The sequence below is a fragment of the Globicephala melas genome, chromosome 7 (genome assembly GCF_963455315.2).
Source record: "Globicephala melas chromosome 7, mGloMel1.2, whole genome shotgun sequence".
Taxonomy (NCBI): Eukaryota; Metazoa; Chordata; class Mammalia; order Artiodactyla; family Delphinidae; genus Globicephala; species Globicephala melas.
In genome coordinates this window covers 32275823-32299220 of record NC_083320.1, presented here as the reverse complement: position 1 = coordinate 32299220, position 23398 = coordinate 32275823, and the positions used below count along the sequence as shown (strand labels likewise).

The 23398-nt window shown below is 35.5% G+C and overlaps 1 protein-coding gene across 50 annotated transcripts in view; it reads left to right on the top strand.

Annotated features, from left to right (window-relative positions):
- ABI2 (abl interactor 2) overlaps positions 1-23398 on the top strand; it is a 102042-nt gene that overhangs the window by 58308 nt on the left and 20336 nt on the right. For 8 of the 50 annotated variants that reach the window (XM_060301974.1, XM_060301973.1, XM_060301978.1 and 5 more), the window contains exons 4-9: positions 944-961; positions 8079-8176; positions 11363-11509; positions 12246-12370; positions 13393-13572; positions 18108-18266. In XM_060301974.1, the coding sequence (XP_060157957.1) occupies positions 944-961; positions 8079-8176; positions 11363-11509; positions 12246-12370; positions 13393-13572; positions 18108-18266 (727 nt within the window). The remainder of the gene's footprint in view (positions 1-943; positions 962-8078; positions 8177-11362; positions 11510-12245; positions 12371-13392; positions 13573-18107; positions 18267-23398) is intronic. The other 42 variants (XM_060301991.1, XM_060301999.1, XM_060302017.2 and 39 more) reach the window with 13 other exon arrangements.

Below are 23398 nucleotides of genomic sequence, written 5' to 3'. Positions count from 1 at the left end.
ATTGGTGTTCGTTCTTAAGAAACTATTCAGAGCTTCAGCTAAGGATTAGGTTATTTAAAGTTTGCATCTCAGCAGTGATTTGAAAGACAGTGACTTTTCAAATGTGATGCTGAATAAATACGTATATGACTATAAGTGAAACTGTACAGTTCATGCAATTGATTTGTGTCTAATATAAGCAAATTTAAATTTAAAAAATATACCTCACACAAGTATGGCTAGAAATCGGTTAAATCTAACTTTAATGTAGATCTAGGTAAAAGAATATGTATGGTGTAAATTTTTTTAAAAAATCTTTTTCTTTCTTACAATTTTGATATAAGCACTATTATCTGAAATTTGATATTTAATTTTATAATGAACACCTAATGCATTTAGTTTACAGTACTAATTAGAGCATGTTAAAATAGGATGTACAATTGGATGGATAATTAATAACTGAAATTTATTCTAACTTGGGAAAATCTTTTGAGATTTATTTGAGGCTAACAACTGCTAATAGAAAATTTTAGGATCCTGAACGAATTTAATGATAAAAAGGCACTTAGAATATAAAACATCATATTTGTACTTCCCCACTTATATACTAAAAAGGTGATCCCCCAATTCTTATTTAATCCTCAAGTAAATGTTCTTTAGGGAATCTGTAGTCCCTTTCATTTTTTGTACATTTTAGTGTTTAGGGGTCACTAATTTGAAGAAATCTTTAATAAAGTTGTTTTTAAATAAAAGTGTCATATAATTTCATCACAAAACTCCTGTTCATGACACATTCTGCTTTAACCACTCTTTCTATGATCTACTGAAACATTATTTTTTAATGCTGAATGCTTAACTTGTTTTTTCTTTGTTTTTTTCCTTTCTCTTCACATCCTGAAGTTCCAACTAACCTTTCAATGCTTTTTTCCCTTACCTCTTTTATTTGCTCCATTTATGCATTAAGTGGTTGCTTAGATTTAAGGTAAGAGATTCCAGGGCTGGATTTCCATTCTCTGTTCTTATGTAGAATATTACATATGGGGAGTGAAGAGATATTTGGCACTTGGCCTTATTTTAAAACCAACAAATAGTTAGTTACTCTTTTTTATTTTATTTTTTTTTCATGAAACTTTGTGTGTCTTCATGTTCCATGAGGGCAGATGTTTTTGACTGTTTTGTTCATTGCCCTATCCTGTGTGCCTAGAACAGTGCTTGACACACATTAGACACTTAGTAAATATTTGTTGACTAAATGGTTATTTTGCAATGTCAGTATATTTTGTGAAACTGAAATGTAAGTTACCCTATCATAAAATGTCATTATGAAATAAAATTAGCTGGACTTTTGTAAATGTAGAAATTTTGTTTTGGATTGGAGGGCTGCTAATGTGCTTCATTTAACTCTCCCCCTGTGTAATAGCCTTTTTATTCTATAAATGGTGTGCTTTATTATATACCTTGTGGCCACTATGTCATTATCTCTTGACTCTTAATCACTCTTAAAAAAATTGAAAATTGGAAAATATTCAGTGTTTTGGGTGTTTTTTAAGTTGCAGTATCATGTATTTTGCAAAAAACAAAATTAGTCTTTTCAAATTGCTATATAAATATTTCAGTATAAACTCACTTTAAGAGGTTTTCAAGCCGAGTATTATATGCAAAGCATCAAAAGCTCATGATAGTGTTTAACAAAATACAAGTTAAGAATTAAAGATATTTCCTTTTCTTACTTGTTTCAGTAACATTTTAGTATTTTGGAGGGAAAAATGGGAAAAGACATTCAAGAATAATCAAGAAGCCTGTCAGATAGAATGGTACTAAAATTATTGTCACCAAATCGATCATGCATTTCATTTTTGTTCTTTTTTTCTTAGCTGAATTCTATAATTCCTTTTCAAATATGTATTCTTACCATATACCCTGTTGTTTGCCATGTCTTCAGTGTAGAAAGTGATAACAAGAAGACAAGATGACTGAGATCTGAATCATTAACTAGCTACTAACCACGGCCACAGAAAGTTAACAGATCATGGTAGAGAGATGTGACTGGAGGAGCCCAGGCAGATGTACTTCATGTGTACATAAAAGTATATTGGAGTGTTGACTCCAAGCCCTCAGTCTCGGTGAGTGAGGAGATTCCTTTGCATAAAATAGGTAGAATTAGACCAGAAGCTGTCCTTGTGGCTACCTTGGCTTTTTTTCCTTAAAGTCTGTATTCAGATTTTGGCTATTGATACATTAACCTCCAAAGTGATAGAAGTGCACAGAAAGATTAACTAAAGGAAAGACAAAAAAAAAAAATGGACCAGTTCTTTCCCCTTAAAGTTTAGACCAGCTTGCCTAAGGAACTATCCCTAGCTCATTTCTTCCAAACCCTACCAGGATTCCTTCTTGATCTTTCTGGGTTCAGGATCTGTTCTGTGTGAGAGGCCAGAGTGAGTGGGAAATGAGAGCTTCCAAGAAAGAAAGATCTAATAAGGGAACATCACACTTGGATAAGATTCCTTAACATCTTTGCTCTTTGCACCAAAAAAGCTCCACTCCTTAGTACTGTGGCTCTATGTAGTTGTTTCTACTATATTGGGATGGGGTTGACAGGGTGAGAAGTATGTACCGTGAGGTCATCCTAGAAGCTAGAATGTGCCAGTCCTCTGTCTCTTTCTTCTTATCTTTCTTTCTGAGTATGTCTGTCATCTCTATAAACTTGTGGCACATAGTTAATAATTTTGGGTGAACCAAAACAAAATAGAGTGGAAAAAATATTCAGCATATAGCAAATCGTTACTCTTTTTAATGTTGATGGGAAAAAATGAATTGCTTTAGAAGGTTGATTAATGGAATAATTGAGTATATTAAGATAGAAAATAGAATTTAAAAATGTTAAAGTTGGAAGGGACCGCAGATAGTAAACTAGTCCACTGGTTTTCCAGCTGAGATTTTTGTAGACCTGTGGATTATGTCAGGTGCCCTGGAAGTCTCCTGATATTTGATTTCCTCCTCAGCTCATTATGAGCTCTGTCTTTGCTCCCATTGTTGTCAGACTTGATGCCTTTCAGATATACTCTAAACAAATATCATACTTTGGGACAAGACACATGGGATTTGACTCAGAAGAGACCTCCATGCTTAAAAGTTGAACTTTTAACCTTTTATACAGCATGTCCTGGTTGTGTTTAATGGTTCTTTTCATCTAAAATTTGGGTTAACTTTTTTCAGTCGAATGAGAAGTTGTAGAGTTTAATTCATAAGACCTTTGAAAACAACGTGGTGATATTTTTAAAGAAAAAGGTATAAAAAGCCGATGGATAGCATGCCATATTGGAGGGGTTTTAATACGTACCTGAGGCCATATAAAAGTGGAATGTACCTTGAACTGGGGTACCCTTTCCCCACTCTTTATTTTAATAAAAGAGTTTTAAGACCTTGTTACTGATGTGTTTGAAACAGATATTTCTGTTGAAAGTTGTCACTAATGAAGCTAAGCTTAAGTACTTTTAAAATAAGTGTATTTACTTTAATGCAAAAAAAATAAAGACTTCTGATCTGTTTTTGTAGTATTTATTTCAGATGAACATTGTACAAGCAGATTCTTAATAATTAATGAGGAGGGGTTAGGAGTTTCTTTTACAGTTAACACATTAAGAATACAACACTTCTGAAAATTTTGCTTGGGATCTTGAAGATCCATAACTTTATGTAAAAAATGGGCTAACCTTTTCACTTTGCATGTGACCTTGTGTGTCATTCCCTACAGTACAGAAGGATGATAAATTGCCTCTCAAATTTCTAGCTCTCGGGTACAGCTGAGGGTTCATTGTTAAGCATTTATTCGATACAACACTTGGGAGAAAAACTCCACAATAACAGCAACTTTTGGAAGACTCATCTGGGTTTGCCTATCAGTTCCAGACTTGAGCCACCAATTCTATCTTGTCAAAAGCCAGTTGTTAGAAACTGTTTTCAGAATCAAGCAGAAGTTTGTCCATCTTTATTCCTCTTTTCTTCTTCTTACTTTATTTGTTCTTCCCCCCTTAATCCTAATCTCTTATTCCCTTATCTCTGTATTAGATTATTTTAGGACTCTTGGCACCTTAGGCTTTTTGTCTTTCTAACTCTCTTACTAAAAATTTTACATCTCTCCTGAAGTCATACTCGAATTCCTGATTTCAGCTTTGATCTCCTTCAGAGGATCTCCTGGTTCTTTTCCTGCTGGCTCTGAGAATTGAAGTAGGAACATATATCCTCTGAGGAGAGGGATAAAGATCTCTAGGAAGCCAGAAAATTATGCACTGGATGGAACTAATGGGGAACGATACTGGGCATTGAACGAAAGCCTAGAGATGCTTGACCACAGCTGCTGCCCATTCTCACTACGCCACATCCAGACACAACCTATACATACTACTCCTCTTCTCTTAGTATATTTAAATCTTGCTCTTTTTAAGACTTGTTAACACTCCAGCTCAGATTTTTCTCTATGAAACCTTCTGTAGCCATTTTGTCTTGCATTGATATTTCTTTTTTGGAGATTTCGATATAATTTGTAGATACTACTTTTTGTTTTAAACATGTGGGTCTTAGTTCTAAAATAAGTTCCTTAAAAGCAGAGAAATCATTTTACAGACCTTTGTCTTCTTTTATTTTTCATATTCTTTTACCCTTGTGTCTAGTAGTCTGGTGGTAGGTAGTTCAAATGAGGGATATACCACAGATATCATTTTAGAATGTGTCTGTCACTGTTAAGTTGCAACAGGTCATCTTTTCGTGGGAGATTTCTTCATAGCAGAGGTGATGTGCTCTGAACTAGAGATACCTGGCTGGCCAGCTTTATAAAAAATACTGGAGTTCACAGGGTACTGGAAATCACTAAGATTTGTAATGAGTGTTATATATGAAATACATGATACTATATATATATCAGGGTTCAAGGAGGGTATTGCATTTACCAAAAAAGGATAGAGCAGGAAAGATAGGAGCACTTTAGAAGCAGTAGTAAGGTATAATAGTTGGCCTGATGGTTGGTTCTAGTTGTAGTGATCTCCAGAGTCTGGGAGAGCAGACCACTCTGGTCATAAAGGAATTGCTCTTACTCTCGGTATTACCTGCATTTCTTCATCCAGGCCAGTGGGAAACTATTTGAGTTGTGATCGTGCATTAACTTTCATCACCTAAATGAAGTATTTCTTCTGTTCTGAGAGTTTCATTCTGGCAGGGAAAAAAAAGGGACCTTTCCTGCTCTTTCTCCATGTGGCTAACACCTGCTTCACTCAGCTCTCAATGATGACTTTTCCTTTGTGGCATCAGAAAATACCCACATTAATTGAAATATTGTTGGAATCAGCCATCAAAGTTTCATTCCAGTTCCCAAGTAAAACTTTGAAAAGTATCACGAGCACTCCTGTTCATGATTCAGGACCGCCAACTACACGTTCATGTGCCAGATGATAGTTTTGCCTGTGTGTATTACATTTTCTAAAGCTTCAAGTGGAATTGCTGTTATGGAGTGGGTGCAGTGTTGCTTTATCCTGAGTTTGTGGTATGTCCTCTCTCTCTAGTTAAGTTCCCCTTCACCACACTCACAATTCAGTCATGTGTTTTGCTCCTTTTCAGGAAGCGTTGTGTCCCCCTGTAACTTCCCTCAAAGTAGTTTTTAGAACCATGATGAGTATCCAGTAAGTAATTTTTTACCAAATTATTTTAGGTGTGAAATACAGTTTATTAACTTTTATCATAGGTGAGCTCTATATTATAAGAAGTTTTGTTTGGCAATTATTCCTGTTCTTTTCCCTTTTCCTCAAATTAGATGGCAGTATGTATATTCTGTATAGCATATTCATTGTTTTACTTAGCGTAGAAACATTTTTCACAAGGAAAGCTACCTTGAAGAAATATTGAATACTCTTCTAGCTTAATACAGAGGTAGCACAGCATCAGTGAAGTATAAAATAGTAGATTAGTTGGACATTCCACAGGGACTCTTTGGTTTCTTAAGTGAATTAAGTTACTCATGCAAACCCCATTAACCAAACAAATAGAACCATTTGACGATTCTACAGATCATAAAATGTATCAAGTTTTATGTATAGAAATGTCCACCAGATTTTAATTTATAGATTGTTTATTTTATGTTTTGGGTAGATTAAAAGACTTATAGAGAAGATACTGCAATTTAATCAAAACACCTTATATACCCAAACCTTAAACAAATCAAAGTTGGAAAGCTGTTTTCAAGTATTTTAGCTATTCCATGTATAGAATAAAATTCTGTTTTACTCTTTTTCTGTCCCTGCTCCTTTTCCTTCCTGTTTCTAGCAAATTGATGTAGTTTAGTGTTTGGCTCACCTACTTCTCCTTCATCACTTAAAGTGACTTTGGGTTTTATGTTGTTTAAGGTTGAGCTTAAAGGACTTCGGTTACTACTTTTAAAAATCTTCTGGTATCATAAATTAAGATATACAGTTTTAAAAGCTATTCGTTATTTGTCATATTACTCCTAAAATTTTCCCCAAATGTGGATTAATTTTTTAAAACTTCTGACATTTTCATTTTAAGATACAATTATACCCTCTGCTTATTAATGAGGGGGAGAGCAAGGATAAGTTAATCTTTATTCTTCCTTGATAACCAGTTTGTTTTGTATTTGTTGTTTAAAAGCAATAAAAAAAGGATTATAGATGAATGCTTAACTTTAAAAATATTGATATTTCAAAGGTATCATTTGTCATTAAAGATTGTTTTAACATCACACACAACTTGTTCACTGGGCTATTCATTTGAAGAGTTTGTTTCTTGATATATTATTTCTTGCCTATTCAGATAACAAGTCGTATTTTAGGATTTTTAAATATTCCCTTTAAGCCAGAGTTAATTTTGTCAGCCTCAATACTCTATATAATTATGATTTGTTTTCTTAAAATTTATATTTTAAAATTACAAGTGTATTCTGATTTCAGAAGTCTTGCAGTTTCATTTCATAAGTATAATTTGAATACTCTGGATGTATTCTTATTAGAAAAGTTAAGATCCTGTTTTGAAGTGTTTGGAAATCCAGAATATTAGGGGCTTAAAATAGGGTCAGGTATGAACATATGTGGTAAACATTATTAACTCTAACCAATTGGTAATCTCAAACAACTTGAGATTGCATTTGATCTATATTTGTGCATGACTTCTCTTAACTCTTTAAGGTACCCAGATTTCTAGGGCTTTCTGTGTAAGTGCTGACTTGCTCCTTTGGTGGCATCCATGGTTCCCAAATCACCCAACTGTCCCACACTTGCACTTTCAGTTGGGGATAGAATAGTGAGGAATCACGGCTTAGCTCTGATTTAGGACTATGTTACATCTTTCCTATGCCTAAATTAATCTTCATTTTGGGCCTGAGTGGGTTTAATTCCCATTGGAACTAGGACATTGCCAGTGGCCATTGTACCGCTCACAGTTGAATGGGATACCTCAGCCCTACCTTTCTGGTTCAGATGTTTAGGAACATGCCTTAACTTCTGGCAGTTTTCAGGTAGGTGATTCCTTCATAAGAGAACATTAAAGAAATCTGAATTGTAAGGCTGATCCACAATTTTAAAAAATGGAATTTTCTCTGTATATGATATAACTTTATTTTATATTCTCTACTTACAATGGATCAAAACTAAAGTTGCATTTTTTGGGGGGAAACATGTCTTTTGTTTTTTATGATAAACTTACTATCTAAAAAACAAGGAATTGCATAAAGGCATTATTGTCTGATTGAGTTACTCTTTATAAAAACTAAAGTTTTTATAGTTATCCTATTTGATTTCAATTGAATGTAGTATCTTATAGTCTAACCAGTGATCTGTTGGTGTGATGGCCTAATGGCAAATAAAGTCTTTGCATACAACTTTATAATCATTTGAAAATCTCACGTTAGGAAGAGTCCTTTGAGTACAACTGTAGAATGATAGTAGAGTAGAAATTGCATATGAAATGCATGGCCTCTAATTTTTTTTCCTATTTAAACCTTCCCCTCCTTTGTTAAATAGCATAATGTTATTTCCTGAAAGTGCCACTTTGTCTCACTGCATACAGGTTAAATTGATTTTTCCTCAAAATTTTTTTAGGTGAGTACCCAGAACATGAAGATGGGTGGGCTCCCGCGTACAACACCTCCAACTCAGAAACCCCCCAGTCCCCCTATGTCAGGGAAAGGGACACTTGGGTGAGTATGTAACTAAGTAATAATTGAAAACCATTTCATGTAGTGCTGTGTGGAAACTAAACAATATATATGTTTAAACTATTTTTAAATATTTGAAAAGAGAACATTTTTTTCCTAGGGTTATCTTTTTTGTGTGTAACTTTTCCAAAAGGAAAACATCTTTTATACTTTATACCTGGGAAACATCTTTATACTTTTTTTTTCATCTTTATACTTTAAAAATATTTTGTTTAGAAATTATTTTTCTAATGCATTTTAAATTTTAGGTAAATCCTAACCTGAGTTCATGGCTTATTATAAATTACACTCTAATTCCTATTTTCAGAAAAGTTTTAGTCTTTTGTATTATAGTTGATTTTTCTTATTCAAACTTGTCTTCTGAAGAAAATACTGTGCCTAATACAGAAGTCTGTATATCTTGTGTTTTTATGAGAATACTGAGCTTTCATTCAGTCTACAGACTTGGGCTTCGGATTTGACTTTGGGAGAAATGGTCAATTGATGGAAAAGCTTGACTTTTTTCCTCTATAGCATCTTAGTATAAAAACTTGGTTTATCATGATCAAGTGGGCATAATATCACCCAGAAGTGAGATGACTAAAATCGTGGTCCAGCTCTGCTCCTGCTGTGTCGTGTTGCATAGTAAGCCTCTTAGCAGTTCAGTTTTTTCATCTGTAAAAGGGGGTAATTTGTCCTTTGTCAACTTTTCAGAGTCACTGTACCATGAATTGGATTTTTTTTAAATGTGTAAGACAAAATGCTTTGACTACCATTGGCTTTGTGATATATGCTTAAAAGTTTTTAATTGGCAATCTTGATTTTTGGCCCCCTCACCAAAAAAAAAAAGCAAAAAACAAAAAACCAACCAAACAAAAGAAACAAACAAAAAACCCTAGCAACCTAATCAAGCAAAGAAAGATGATGTTGGAGGAGGAATTATAGTTAGAAGAGTGTGAAACAAAAGAATAAAAATGATTTCCAACCAGGAATAGGATGATTTTATTCGGGGTAGACAAAAAATTCTGCTTAGATTAGAGAGGAGAGGATCTAGTAGCTTAAATAAGATTTAAACTTCAGGGTAGAATGTAGATGATGTGTGGTAGGTTATAATTGTACAGGGTAAGAGTGGAGAATCAGGTCAAGAGGAAATATTTATTTTCCTGTGGAATGTCTGTATTTCTATCATGTATAGTATCTAATGGATTTTAATTAGGTTTTGAATCAAGATTGTTAGCAAGATAACCCTAGTAAAATAAAATTTTCTGTTACTCCCCAATTTTAAAGATTTACTCATACACTAGTATTTGTTTTCCTTGTGTATTAGCAAGGGCTCTGCAGTGTCTTTGGAGACCAGAGTGGCTGGGCACCACTAGCCGTTTGATGGTCACAGCCTGGCTTTTTCGCGGTCTTTGCCCAGCTACCGTGTTTTGTCCTCTGCCCCTAGTTTTTTACCTTTTTTTTTTTTTTTATCATTGTCTTCATTGTATGGTTCTCAGCAAAGGTTTTTTTTTTTTCTTGCATGAAACAGAACATTTTTATTGTCTGGGAAAAATTGGAAATCAATCAGTTTCGTATTTTATGGTGTTTTATGTTTACATCATAACTTCAGAGATGCCCGAACTTTGTTGTCTTTTATTTTATTTATGTTTTAAAATAAATTTATTATTTATTTTTGGCTGTGTTGGGTCTTTTTTGCTGCATGCGGGCTTTCTCTAGTTGCAGCGAGCGGGGGCTACTCTTCATTGCAGTGTGCGGGCTTCTCATTGCGGTGGCTTCTCTTGGTGAGGTGCACAGGCTCTAGGCGCGTGGGCTTCAGTAGCTGTGGCACGCGGGCTCAGTAGTTGTGGTGCACGGGCTTAGTTGCTCTGCGGCATGTGGGATCTTCCCGGATCAGGGCTCGAACCTGTGTCCCCTGCATTGGCAGACAGATTCTTAACCACTGCACCACCAGGGAAGCCCCTTTTTTGTATTTTAAATCCAAGGTGCTAACGTTCCTTTTTCTTTCTTTGACCCAATATCTTGTCTAGTGCCTGTTATTTATTTTTAGTAATGTGTATATTTGTTTATGCAAGAAGATTTTGAGCGTAGTAGACAGGGTCATTGCAGAGTAATCTCATCCAGAATCAATGAGCCAAAACTCGAGTGGTCCAGGAGAACAGTATTTAAAGGAACCTTGGGAGCTTTTTGGGAAGTGAATTATTGAGAAATACATAAGTCAGGTGAGCAACATCATTTCAGGAAAAGAAAGCTCTTTAATTTTCACATCTTGAGATCCAGTTAAAGACCAGAATCTCATCTACACAATATCAGTTTCGTGTCAGTTGAGTATTTATCATTGTCATAAAGTTATTTGGAAACTTAAAGATGAGAACTAACTCAATAATTACTAGTGTTCCAGTGTGCATCCTATTTCCTATCATATTTCCTTTCTTGCTCTTCTCATTCTTTTCTTTTAAAAGGAAATTTTGAAAAAAAGAGGGAGATATGCTAATAAATCCAGTCTGTTTTGTACTTCAAATAAGGTAGAAAGACTTAGGTGATCTTTTTTTCCTTCTCTCCCTTTTAAATGTTGAACTGTGAAGAGGGTAAGAGGTAAGGGCAATCAAGGTGAAAGCTGAAGGAGGATGTGAAGTGAGAATGGAAGGAGATGAGATTAAATTATATATTTCTGTGTGTGGACATGGTTTTATTTCTGTACCTTATAGAAAGGGAAGTGACTTGTTAGGGTTGCTGTTGATCATCAGTGCGGGGGTTGTGGAGCCATGTTCTAGACTGATTTACCCTGTCTGAGTTTTTGGTTAGGGAGAGAGAGGTGAGGAGGATAATTAGTGCATTTATGCAGTGCAGTTGGGGGAATTTGACATGGCACTAAAATAATTTGAACTCATCTAAGAAGAGAGTCTGGGAAACATTGGCTTATCTGGTAGTAGAATCTTCGTGCTCTCAGAATGAATGAACAAAATCGCATTAGCAGAGGGAAATGAAGTTGGAGACTAAAATACAACAATATGCATCAAAACCCTAATGGAGAAGTGATACTTAAGGGAAGACTGAAATTGGTAGCTGGGTTTTATTAAAACACGTTCTACTACCTCCGAGTACAAACTGTATTTCACTACTGGCAGCTCTGAATTGATTGTGCCGAAACTTGCTAATCACACAATACATACGCTCTTCTTTTTGTAGGCGGCACTCCCCCTATCGCACACTGGAGCCAGTGCGCCCTCCAGTGGTACCAAATGATTACGTACCTAGCCCAGCCCGTACTATGGCTCCCTCGCAGCAGAGCCCTGTGAGGACAGCTTCTGTGAATCAAAGAAATCGAACTTACAGGTATTTTCTCTACCTCAGCGCAAAATGTGATGGTCATAGTACCATAATTTGTTCAGATAACTTCAGTTAAATCTCTCTCATTTTCCAAGCACTAAGTTCTTTTCCTCACTCTGCTCCCCCAAACCTCATCTGATTCTACCTCTCTCTTCTCATGTTGTGATGCAACTTTGAGCAGCCAGGAAGTTGAAAGAGAACAGTCATCTCAAAGTGCAGATTTCTCTGCAAGATTAATAGTTATTGTTGACCTGAAAAAAATAATTGACCAGATGTGGGAAATTTCAAGTTGTTTTTTGGTGGAACTTTACAGATGAAAAACTATATGCAATAAAACATTAAATATGGGATAGTATATCATGATATCATTACAAATAAAATTAATCAAATAATTTGTTTAGGAAAACTTTTTATTATAAAAGAGGTTTCTTCAGACAGCCATTAAACTGGAATAAGAGAAAGTAATATTATTTTTATGTGTCAAGCCCCATGATTTATCACTATGTTTATGGAGAATTTTTTTTCTTTCTCAGTTTCTTTAATACATGCTTATTAAAAGGTAGCCAAAACAAGTTTCTTGAACTCAGCTCTTTTCCTTACTTTATTAAGAAATTCATCTTTTAAGTGGAGGGCTTTTGAATTATCATTTTGTAGCTGTATTCATTTCAGAAAATTCTGGAAAATGCTGGCGGTATCTTGCTGTATATCAATACTCATGTTTTGGTGGCTTCTGTTTCTTTAGCAGCAGCGGGAGTAGCGGAGGAAGCCACCCTAGTAGTCGGAGCAGCAGTCGGGAGAACAGTGGAAGTGGGAGTGTGGGAGTCCCCATTGCTGTTCCTACACCTTCTCCTCCCAGTGTCTTTCCAGGTAAAACATGAATTGTGCTTCATCTTCACCTTGCTTGCTGAGTTTGGATTCAATTTCTGATTTAATTACACTGGGCTTTCTTCATAATCAGGGTTTTTTTCCCTCGAAGACTCTGTAAATGCTGAAAAATCTTTATGCGTTTGTTATTTTTAACCAAATGATTTGTGAGTTTATGTTCACGTACTTCTCTGTTATTTGGGTTTGTGTCTTTGGTGCTGTGGCGTAGTTGGTGCTTTGAGTTGAGGTTTCACCGGAATGAGTTACGTGTTTAATTCCAGCTGGTGTTATGACAGTGCATGCCTTTGGGCACAGTGGGGTCTCAGTGTGAGAACCATATTGGTAGCAAAGGATTGAGCAGATATAATTTTGACAGTTCAATCTCATGGACTCTGAGAACTTGATAGTCACTGAAATGCTACCCTCTTTTGTCTGAAACAGAAAAATGTACTTGTTTAATCTGAGGACACAAAGTTAAAATTTAGTTTTAAAAACATGACAGAAAAGACGTAAGGATAGAATATTACATATTTAACTTACTTATAATAACAAATAGATAATACCTTTTTAAAAATCATGAAAAAGAGTTATTTTTCTAAATTCTTTTTTACCTGATATTTATGTCTGAAATATTTTTATTTTCTGATTTGTATACTTCAAAATGGAATACTGTCATTTTGTAGTGTGTTGTGTTTCATTTTGTATACTATCAATATTTACAGAATGTTAAAAATAACAATATAAAGGGAGCACTTTTCTTCTAGAGTAGTGGGTATCAGGTAAAAAGGAATGCTTTTAATGAATTTAAAATCCTGTACATTACCCTTAGCATCTTGAATTATTTGCTGCAAACCTTAATAATCCTTTAACATAATAAGCTCATTCTTTTTTTTTTAACACTCTCTTCTATTCTTTGGTTATTGATAAGCACCGAGTAGCTAACATTAAGTTCTCTAATGCCGTTTCTAATCCTGCCTGATGGAACTGCCTCATTAATGCTGCCTCTTACTCCTCTTTCCCCTCAGCCCCTGCTGGCTCTGCTGGTACTCCTCCCCTTCCTGCTACTTCTGCATCTGCCCCTGCCCCTCTTCCTGCTACTGTCCCTCCCTCCACTGCCCCAGACACTGCCGCTGGGGGTGCCCAGACCCTTGCTGATGGCTTCACTTCTCCAACTCCCCCTGTTGTTTCTTCCACTCCCCCTACAGGTGAGTATTGGTTTATTCTTTGGCAGGCAGATCCAATTGTCTGGCTCTTCTCTTACTTGGAACTCTGGCTTTATGATTTTTGTTTGTTTGTGGTTTGTATTAAAAAAAAATCTGAAGAATAATGTGCTAACTAGAAAATGGCATGTGACCGAAGAATAGAATTTCCTGAGGGAATCAGGGTAAGGTTTCTCATTTTTCTAGTAGAATAGCACAAATACACATTTTTTATTGCTTGAATTTTATTTACTAGAGATTTGCAAATTTAGTATGGAGCTGTCTTCTCTACAGTTATTTTATTTTATTTTTTTTGTGGCTGTGCCGTTGGGCATGTGGGATCTTAGTTCCCTGATCAAGGATTGAACCCATGCCTCCTGCATTGGGAGCACAGAGTCTTAACCACTGAACCTCCGGGAAGTCCCTTCTATACAGTTTTGAGAAGTTGTTATTAGAAGTATTCTTTGTTACAGGTTATGTCATTAATAAAAAGAAAAGTATGACAGTAGTTTTAAGGTATATTTTATAGGAAATATTTGATATAACAGTTTGAAAGTACAAGTCTGTTATAACAGAATTTGTTGCTTATTATAGCAGCACTGGAAACACATAGTTAGGGGGCTTTTTAAGGATTTCAAGTTTGTTTGTAATTTAAGATTGACTGGTGTTTTACTGTTTTAAAATTGCTACCTAAAGTTTGTTTTCATGGCTAAGGAGAAAAAGGCTCAATTGCTACAAAGTATATTTTCAAAGTTAATAGTGATGCTGGTTTAGTAAACAAGTTCTTATCTACTATAAAAATGTATGTGTTTGGACACACATCACCTTAGCTGGTTAATAAGGTACTTCATAGAACATATGTGCAGTGCTGCTGCTGTATCTAGGTGTTTAAGTGTTTTAAAAGACATCTTAAAAATCCATGTTAATCCATTCATTTTGGATGGTGTTTTATGGCATAGCTTCTGTAACAGCACTTTTTAAGAAAAGCTTTCTGCAGTGGGTGTATGTAAACATGAGCTGTCCTTTGATCTACATACCACTCTGTTAGGCCACTCTAGCTAGTTAAATATAGAAATCTTGTTATGCTCCTGCATCAGTAGAGTAAGGAATACATCTTGAAATCAGTTGTAGGCCCAGAAAGGACAAATCACCCTCACCTAGAGTTAACATTTTAGTAATTAAATTATAATTTAATAACAGGTGCTGGTTCCTAGTCTGCACTGAATCAACATTTGTTGTATGAGTGAATAATTACAGTTTTTTAACAAAAGGCAAAGTAAATGCCTTATTAACAACTTATATCAATATAATCTCTTTTATGTAGTATCTTTGAATCACCCACCAAATACTTTTTTATTAAGGTATAATTTATATACAGTAAAATTCACCCTTTCTAGTATGGACTCATGTGAGTTTTGACAAATGTATACAGTGATATAACCACAGCTACAGTCAAGGTATAGAACAGTCCTATCATCCCCAGATTTCCTCCAAGCCCCCTTTGTAGGCAGTCCTTCCATTTCACTCATTTCATTCTTAGCCCCTGGCAACCTCTTGATCTGTTTTTTTTTTCTTCTAAAGTTTGCCTTTGTAAAAATACCATAAATGGAAGCATATGTAACGTAACCTTTTGGGTCTGGCTTTTTGGCACAGTGCATTTGAGATTTATGCATTATTACATGTTTTGTTCCTTTTTATTACTGAGTAGTGTTCTATTGAATGGATTTACCAGAGTTTGTTTATCCCTTTCCCAATTGAGGGACATTTGGATTTATTTCCAGTTTTGGGTGATTGTGAAAAAACTGCCAAATACCTTCACACACAGACTTTTGTGTGAGCATAGGCTTTCATTTCATTTGGGTAAACACCTAGGGAGTAGGATTGCTGGGTTGTCTGGTAAGTGAATGCTTAACTTTGTAAGAAATTGCATAATTGTTTTCCAAAGTGCTTGTACAATTTTGCATGCCCACCAGCAGTGTGTGAGACTTCCAGTTGCTCTGCGTACTTGTTAGCACATGGTGTTGTCATTATATACATATATACACACACACACATATATATATGTATATTTAATTTAGCTATTCTCATAGGTGTATAATAGTTTCTCATGTGGTTTTGATTGACATTTCCCCAATGAATAATGATGTAGAACATCTTTTCATGTACTCATTTGCCATCTTCTTTGGTGAAATGTCTGTTCAAATGTTTTTGCTTCCCCTCACACACCTTTTTAATTGGGTTGTTTGTTTTCTTATTGAGTCCTTTTATATTCTGAATATGCCTTTTATTAATTGTGTGATTTGCAAATATTTTCTTCCATTTTGTGACTTACTTTTTCATTCTCTTAATGGTGTCTTTTAAAGAGCAGAAGTTCTTTATTTTGATGGTCTCGTTCATTGCTCTTTTTTTTTTCTTTTTTCTTTTGGGGATTGTGCTTTTAGTGTTGTGTTTACAAACTCTTTATCTTACACAAGGTCACAAAAGATTTTTGTCTTGTTTTCTTCTAGAAGTTTTTAGTTTCAGGTTTTTATAGTTAGGTCTATGGTAATTAAACTATAGTTTTGTTTTTCAGCTCAAAGCAAAATAAATGCTTCATTAATGGTTTGAATAGAGTCTTGATTATGTAGTGTCTTTGGATCACTGATGGCTTATAACATGGGAGGTTTTAGACTGGATCTAACTATATAAAATTCATAATGGTGTTAAATATCAGAGTTTTTAACTTGATTATTCTAGGTTTGTATTAGGGTGTTACAGACTAATGCCTAAAATGCCAGCAATGTGTGATTCAAATGACAAAATATACCTTCTAAAAAATAGCTTATTAGTTTACATGCTTTTACATTTTTATCATGGCTGTATAAATTGACCGTGGATTGTGCTTGAGCTTGACTACTCAAGATTTTTATACAACAGAATTGAGTTTTAGGTTTTGATACTGTCGTATGTATGAAGAGTAAATCCTATAGCAGCTCTTGAGTGCTTCTGTAATATTCTTTATATGAGTATCCATATGAATCCAAGTTTGATAATTTAACAGTTCCTGAAGATCAGTTTTAGTCACGTAAAACCATTTTACAATCATGGAAAAGAAGAAAAATTGTTGTGTTTTTCTCTTTTCGCCTCTTCCCTTCCCTTCTTCCCTTGTCCTTTCTCCTCTCCTTTCCCCTCCCCTCCTCCTTTTCTTCCGCTCACCTTTCTCTTCCCTCCTCTTCTCTCCCTCACTCTTCCCCTTCCCCCATTCCTCCCCCTTCTCTTTTCTTGCCTGCTCTCTCATGGGTGCTCTAGTACTTGGTCTGTCTGTACAGTAGGCCCTTAGCTAATGATTTTAAGCAGAATTGGAGTCAAGATAAAATTTAGGAACTGGATTGAACTAGGCAATTGGATGGATTAGGAAAGAGTGTCTTCTGTTGGCCTTAGTTGTTGAAGTGCTCTCAGAGAGCAAAATGTATGAAATTGCTGATAAATATGAACACGTTCAGGATCATACTAAAAATTAGATATTTTTGACAACACTTTTTGTGTCTTAGCTTTTTTTCATAATTGTAAATTTGTTAAACTCTAATTTTAAGACAAAATAATCTAAGTTTAGAGAAGGATATTTTTGATTGAAAAATGTGATTTGGAATTATGTCACTTGACCTTTTGCTGAAATATTTTATTATTTCCTTTAAACAAATTGGCTTGCTACCTTAAATTTATTACTATTATTATTATTTTGGAATAAAACTGTGTGTCAAACATTTTTTCTTTTTCTTTTCTAAACGTTTTTCTCATCTTGTTGAGTTTAGTTTTCAGTGTTTAATTGCTGGTGTTTTTTTGGAGGAAGTGAGCAATAAATTTTATTTTATTTTATTATTTTCTTTTTCAAATTTGTTTTTATTTTTGACTGTGTTCGGTCTTCGTTGCTGTGCGTGGGCTTTCTCTAGTTGCAGCAAGCGGGGGCTGCTCTACGTTGCAGTGCATGGGCTTCTCATTGTCGTGGCTTCTCTTGTTGCAGAGCCACGGGCTCTAGGCATGCGGGCTTCAGTAGTTGTGGCACGTGGGCTCAGTAGTTGTGGCTCGCGGGCTCTAGAGCACAGGCTCAGTAGTTGTGGCGCATGGGCTTAGTTGCTCCACGGCATGTATGTGGGATCTTCCTGGACCAGGGCTCGAACCCCTGTCCCCTGCATTGGCAGGAGGATTCTTAACCACTGCGCCACCAGGGAAGCCCCCCATAAATTTTAATTGTGATGATTTTGAAACCCTATCAAATTACTAATTTAATAAAATCATAATATTAATTAGTAATCTATTTAGATATAGCTTTTCCAAACCTAATCATAATTTTATTTACCTACTTTGCTGCTTTTGCACTTGGATATACTGTTAACTGAGAAATAACTGTCACCTTGCATTAATATTTGTCAGATGGCAATTAAATTAGCTAAATATTGTTATTTTTAATAATCTTATTAAGATTCAGGCATTGTACCTAAAGTATTTCATTGTCTGAGATAATTTTCTTTTAGTGACAAATTTATGTTCTGTCCCTTTTCCAGGTCATCCTGTTCAGTTCTACAGCATGAATAGACCTGCCACTCGCCATACTCCCCCAACAATAGGGGGCTCTTTGCCCTACAGGCGCCCTCCTTCCATAACTTCACAAACAAGCCTTCAGAATCAGATGAACGGAGGACCTTTTTATAGCCAGAACCCAGGTTAGATTTTCTTTTGCAGTCTGTGGAATATATCTAATTAAAAATCTTCAATTACACAGAAAAAAACCTTTAATTGCGAATGACTAGTACATGGTAGGTGGTTAGTACTATTTGTTGAATGAGTGGAAGAATGAATACAAGGTTGCTAATACTGTATTTTCCAGTTCTCTTTTTAAAAGTCAACATGGTTTCATATAAAGTTGCAGAACTTAATTTTTTTTTAACAGTTTTAAATTTATTTATTTATTTATTTAATTTTGGCTGTGTTGGGTCTTCGTTTCTGTGTGAGGGCTTTCTCTAGTTGCGGCAAGCGGGGGCCACTCTTCATCACGGTGCGCGGTCCTCTCACTGTCGCGGCCTCTCTTGTTGCAGAGCACAGGCTCCAGACGCGCAGGCTCAGTAGTTGTGGCTCACGGGCCTAGTTGCTCCGTGGCACATGGGATCCTCCCAGACCAGGGCTCGAACCCGTGTACCCTGCATTGGCAGGTAGACTCTCAACCACTGCACCACCAGGGAAGCCCCAAACTTAATTTTTTTGAACGGAATCTTTTTTAATGTGTTAGTGATTATTTGTTTTTTAAAATAATATTTGCTGAACAGTATTTCCTTCTTATTTAATCAGATACCCTTGCTCTATGAATAGCAAATAATGAAAGTTGAGCATACATGAACAGAGTTTATAAGTGGCAAAGGAAAAGGGAAATGACATTTTTGAAGCTGCTTTATGGTGGGCAGTTAGTTATACTATCTTTTTCAATTCTCCTACCAAACCTATAATGGAAAAACTGGGACTTGGACAGACTGATCCAGATATAACAGTCACCTTTCAGCTGCATCATGCATACAGAAGAACTAATCTGGCCCATATTTAATACTAAACATAATCATTTGTTTTGCTTCTTCCCCAGAGAGGGTAAGAGCAGATATTATACTCTGTGACTACTGTGGACATGTTACGTGAACTTACTGTGTTTTTCTGGATTTTTGCCAAGAGGCCAGTAAGCCCATGTGTGATCACCTGTAATATTAGGGGACAGCCCATTCCATCTTGGATGAGCCCTGAATTGTATGGAGCTGAAATCTGTCTACCTTTTGGTGAAACCTTGTTATATCCTTTGAAATCTTGCAGAAGAAATTTGATCCTCCTCTTACATAAACAGAGCTTAAAGAATGCTTTTATATTTTTTATAGCATTTGATTCTTATAATCATGTGATCGTTTTCATCTGTATTTTACAGGTGAGGAAACAGGCTGAGGTGATAATCAAGTTAGGATTTGAATTTAGGTCATCTGACTCAAAGTTCCATGTTATTTCCATTGTACTATCCTATCCTACCTACCTTCATATTAAAAAAAGTCTTTCTCTTACCCTCCCAAGGGTAGGAGGGTGGGATGGAGGATGCCAACATTGTAATGTAAAGTGCATGAGAACCTGAGACCTTGTCAGTTTTTTAATCTGTTATATCCTGGGAATAGTGCTCAGTAACTACTTGTTGAATGTGAAATGAATCTCTTGTTAACTTTATTCAGATCCCCTCATTGTTTTGGGTTCCTCTTGTAAATTAAATACCATAAATGACTATATAGTCTAACCAGTGCACACTGTAGTGTGATTACCATCTGCCTATATGGAAATAGACTTCTTTTTTAAAAAATTTACATTAGGTTATTTAATTTGAGAAATATACATGTGCATTGTTTTACCCAGCGATCACATTATGAGTCTTAAAAAGGAGTAGTTTCTCTTTTCCTAGTAGTTAACTGTGACCAAATTAAAATCTATAACCTTAAAATTTGGGGGGTTATTCTTCTCTTGTTTGTTTTTAAATTTTGTTTTACTGAAGTATAGTTGATTTACAATGTTGTGTTGGTTTCAGATATACACTAAAGTGATTCGGTTATACATATATCTATCTATCTCACTGCTGTCTTTGACCACACTTAATGATTTTGGGTGTGCCATTCTTTTTAACTCATTTTGAGCTCCATTTTGACAAATATGCCTGTCTTTTCTCACATTCTACTTTTAAATCATGTGTTCCAAACCCATATTTGTACAGGTGCTATTTTGTACTTAAATGAATATTTTATTTTTAAATTTTAATTTGTTAGATATGGCCTGTTCATAGCTCTGCTGAAGATAAGCTCTCTCCCTGACCCTCTTGGAAGTCTTGACAATTATTTCTCATGACCCTTATGCCCTTCCTTACCCTTAAATAGAGTTTTGAAAGAATGGTGTCAGTCCAAAATGGGGCAATTCTGTAATGGAGCTGAGAGATGCTTTACTGTTACAGCTTGGGACCAAGTGTACATGATATTCAGAAAGTATATACAAGGGTATTTCATGCTGTATACATGTACATACCAAAATACTGGTCTTATGAAAACCCTGATTAAAAATTCCACCTCTTGGTGGAATTTATTTGAAGGCTATTTATTTAAATGTGTTTTAAGTACATATTTTAATACTTCTTTGTAAGTCTGATTTTAACATACTTGAAAGTATATGTTAAAGTAGAAAAATAACCTACTCTAAGAATGATGTTAATGAAAGTATTTTTCACACTCATGGGAAGTATAAAGTGAATTGAGATTTTTTTTTTTTTTACATCTTTATTGGAGTATAATTGCTTTACAATGGTGTGTTAGTTTCTGCTTTATAACAAAGTGAATCAGTTATACCTATACATCTGTTCCCATATCTCTTCCCTCTTGCGTCTCCCTCCCTCCCACCCTCCCTATCCCACCCCTCTAGGTGGTCACAAAGCACCTAGCTGATCTCCCTGTGCTATGCGGCTGCTTCCCACTTGCTATCTACCTTACGTTTGGTAGTGTATATATGTCCATGCCTCTCTCTCGCTTTGTCACAGCTTACCCTTCCCCCTCCCCATATCCTCAAGTCCATTCTCTAGTAGGTCTGTGTCTTTATTCCTGTCTTACCCCTAGGTTCTTCATGACATTTTTTTTTCTTAAATTCCATATATATGTGTTAGCATATGGTATTTGTCTTTCTCTTTCTGACTTACTTCACTCTGTATGACAGACTCTAGGTCCATCCACCTCATTACAAATAGCTCAATTTCATTTCTTTTTATGGCTGAGTAATATTCCATTGTTGAGCCTTCAGCATAATGTGTGAGGCAATTTAGTTAGTTTGTTTTCATGTACTTCTCTCAATTAAGTTCTGCCTTTCTTCTCCGGGGATTTGGTAACTGTTTAAAGAGGCTGGCTACAACTCAGTTGAATAATCAGAGTGCTTTTTTCTAAACTAAAAAAAAATTTTAACTAAATTATGTTCTTTGAAAAGTTCTTCTTGCAACACTCTTAATGCTTTGTAAGCCAGTATTCGAAGGCTGTTAGATGCACTTTCATTTTATTTGCATTAGATTATTATGTAAGTCTCTTGTATTATTACCACTGGTCTTACAGTGGTCCTTGTTTTTTCATATTTAAAATGAGAAAATTTGTTGTGCTTTCTCAAGTAGCTAATTCCCTGGTTTAACAGTGATCCCAGATTTGTGTTTTATGAGCATATTTTTTGCAGCTGGAGGCTTGACATGGATTTGTGCTTCTGAGGAAGTGAGCTGACAGGCTGGGATTCATGTGACTGTAAATTCAGTGAGGTTTTCTGTGAGCTGTAAATCTAACAGCACTGCTACTATATTTGGTTTGAGTTTGAAATGACGTTATAACATAGGAATTAAAATAAGGAGCACCCGCTGCGTAGTGCCAAGTCCTAAGAGCACAATAATTGTTTTCTAATGAGATTATTTCAGAAGCAAGTTAATGAAAGGAACACTTCATTTAGAACATAAAATGAATCCTATTTGGTTCTCATTGTTTCTTAATCTAATCCAGCCAAAGAAATAGGAATACTAGTTTATCATTCATCTTGTCATCAGCAAGGAGTGTCATTGAAACAAATAGGGCTAATCACAAGTTTTAACAGTCTTTACTTTCAATATAAACATGAAGCACCTTGGTGGTAAAGAAGAATATGCATATGTATTTGTACATGTACATTTACATACATTAACCTAGTTTGGTAAGTGTCTTAGTTTGGGCTGCTATAACAAAGTACCATAGACTGGGTAGCTTATAAACAGCAGAGATTTATTTCTCACAGTTCTGGAGGCTGAAAGTCAGAGATCAGCATGCCAGCATGGCTGAGTTCTGGTGAGGACCCTCCTGAGGTTGTAGACTGCTGTCTTGTTGTATCCTCACATGGTGGAAAAAGAGAGAAAACTCTCCATGGTTTGTTTGTTTGTTTGGCAATGCCTTTTAAAAAAATTTTAAATATAATTTTTAAAGGTTACTTTCCATTTTACAATTATTACAAAATATTGGCTCTATTCCCCATGTTGCATAATATTGTGCATCCTTGAGCCTGTCTTTCACCCAATAGTTTATACCTCCTACTCCCCCCTGCCCCATATTGCCCCCCCTTCACTGGTAACCACTAGTTTGTTCTCTATACGTATACTGTGAGCCTGCTTCTTTTTTGTTATATTCACTAGTTTGTTGTATTTTTTAGGTTCCACATATAAGTGATATCATACAGTATTTGTCTTTCTCTGTGTGACTTATTTCACTTAACATCATGCCCTCCAAGTACATCCATGTTGCTGCAAATCCATTTTGTTCTTTTTTATGACTGAGTAGTATTACAGTGTGTGTGTGTACATCCTCTTAATCCATTCATCTGTTGATGAACACTTAGGTTGTTTCCATATCTTGGCAATTGTAAATAATGCTGCTGTGAACATTGGGGTGCATGTATCTTTTCAAATTGTTGGGGGGTTTTTCAGATATATACCCATGAGTGGAATTGCTGGGTCATATGGTGGTTCTGTTTTTAGTTTTTTGAGAAATCTCAGTACTGTTTTCCACAGTGGCTGCACCAATTTACATCCCCACCAACAGTGTGCAAGGGTTCCCTTTTCTCCACATGCTCACCAGCATTTGTTATTTGTGTTCTTTTTGATGACAGCCATTCTGACAGGTGTGAGGTGATATCTCATGGTGGTTTTGACTTTTATTTCCCTGATGATTAGTGATGTTGAGCATCATTTCATGTGTCTGTTGGCCATCTTCATTTCCTCTTTCGAAAAATGTCCTTTCAGTTCTTCTGT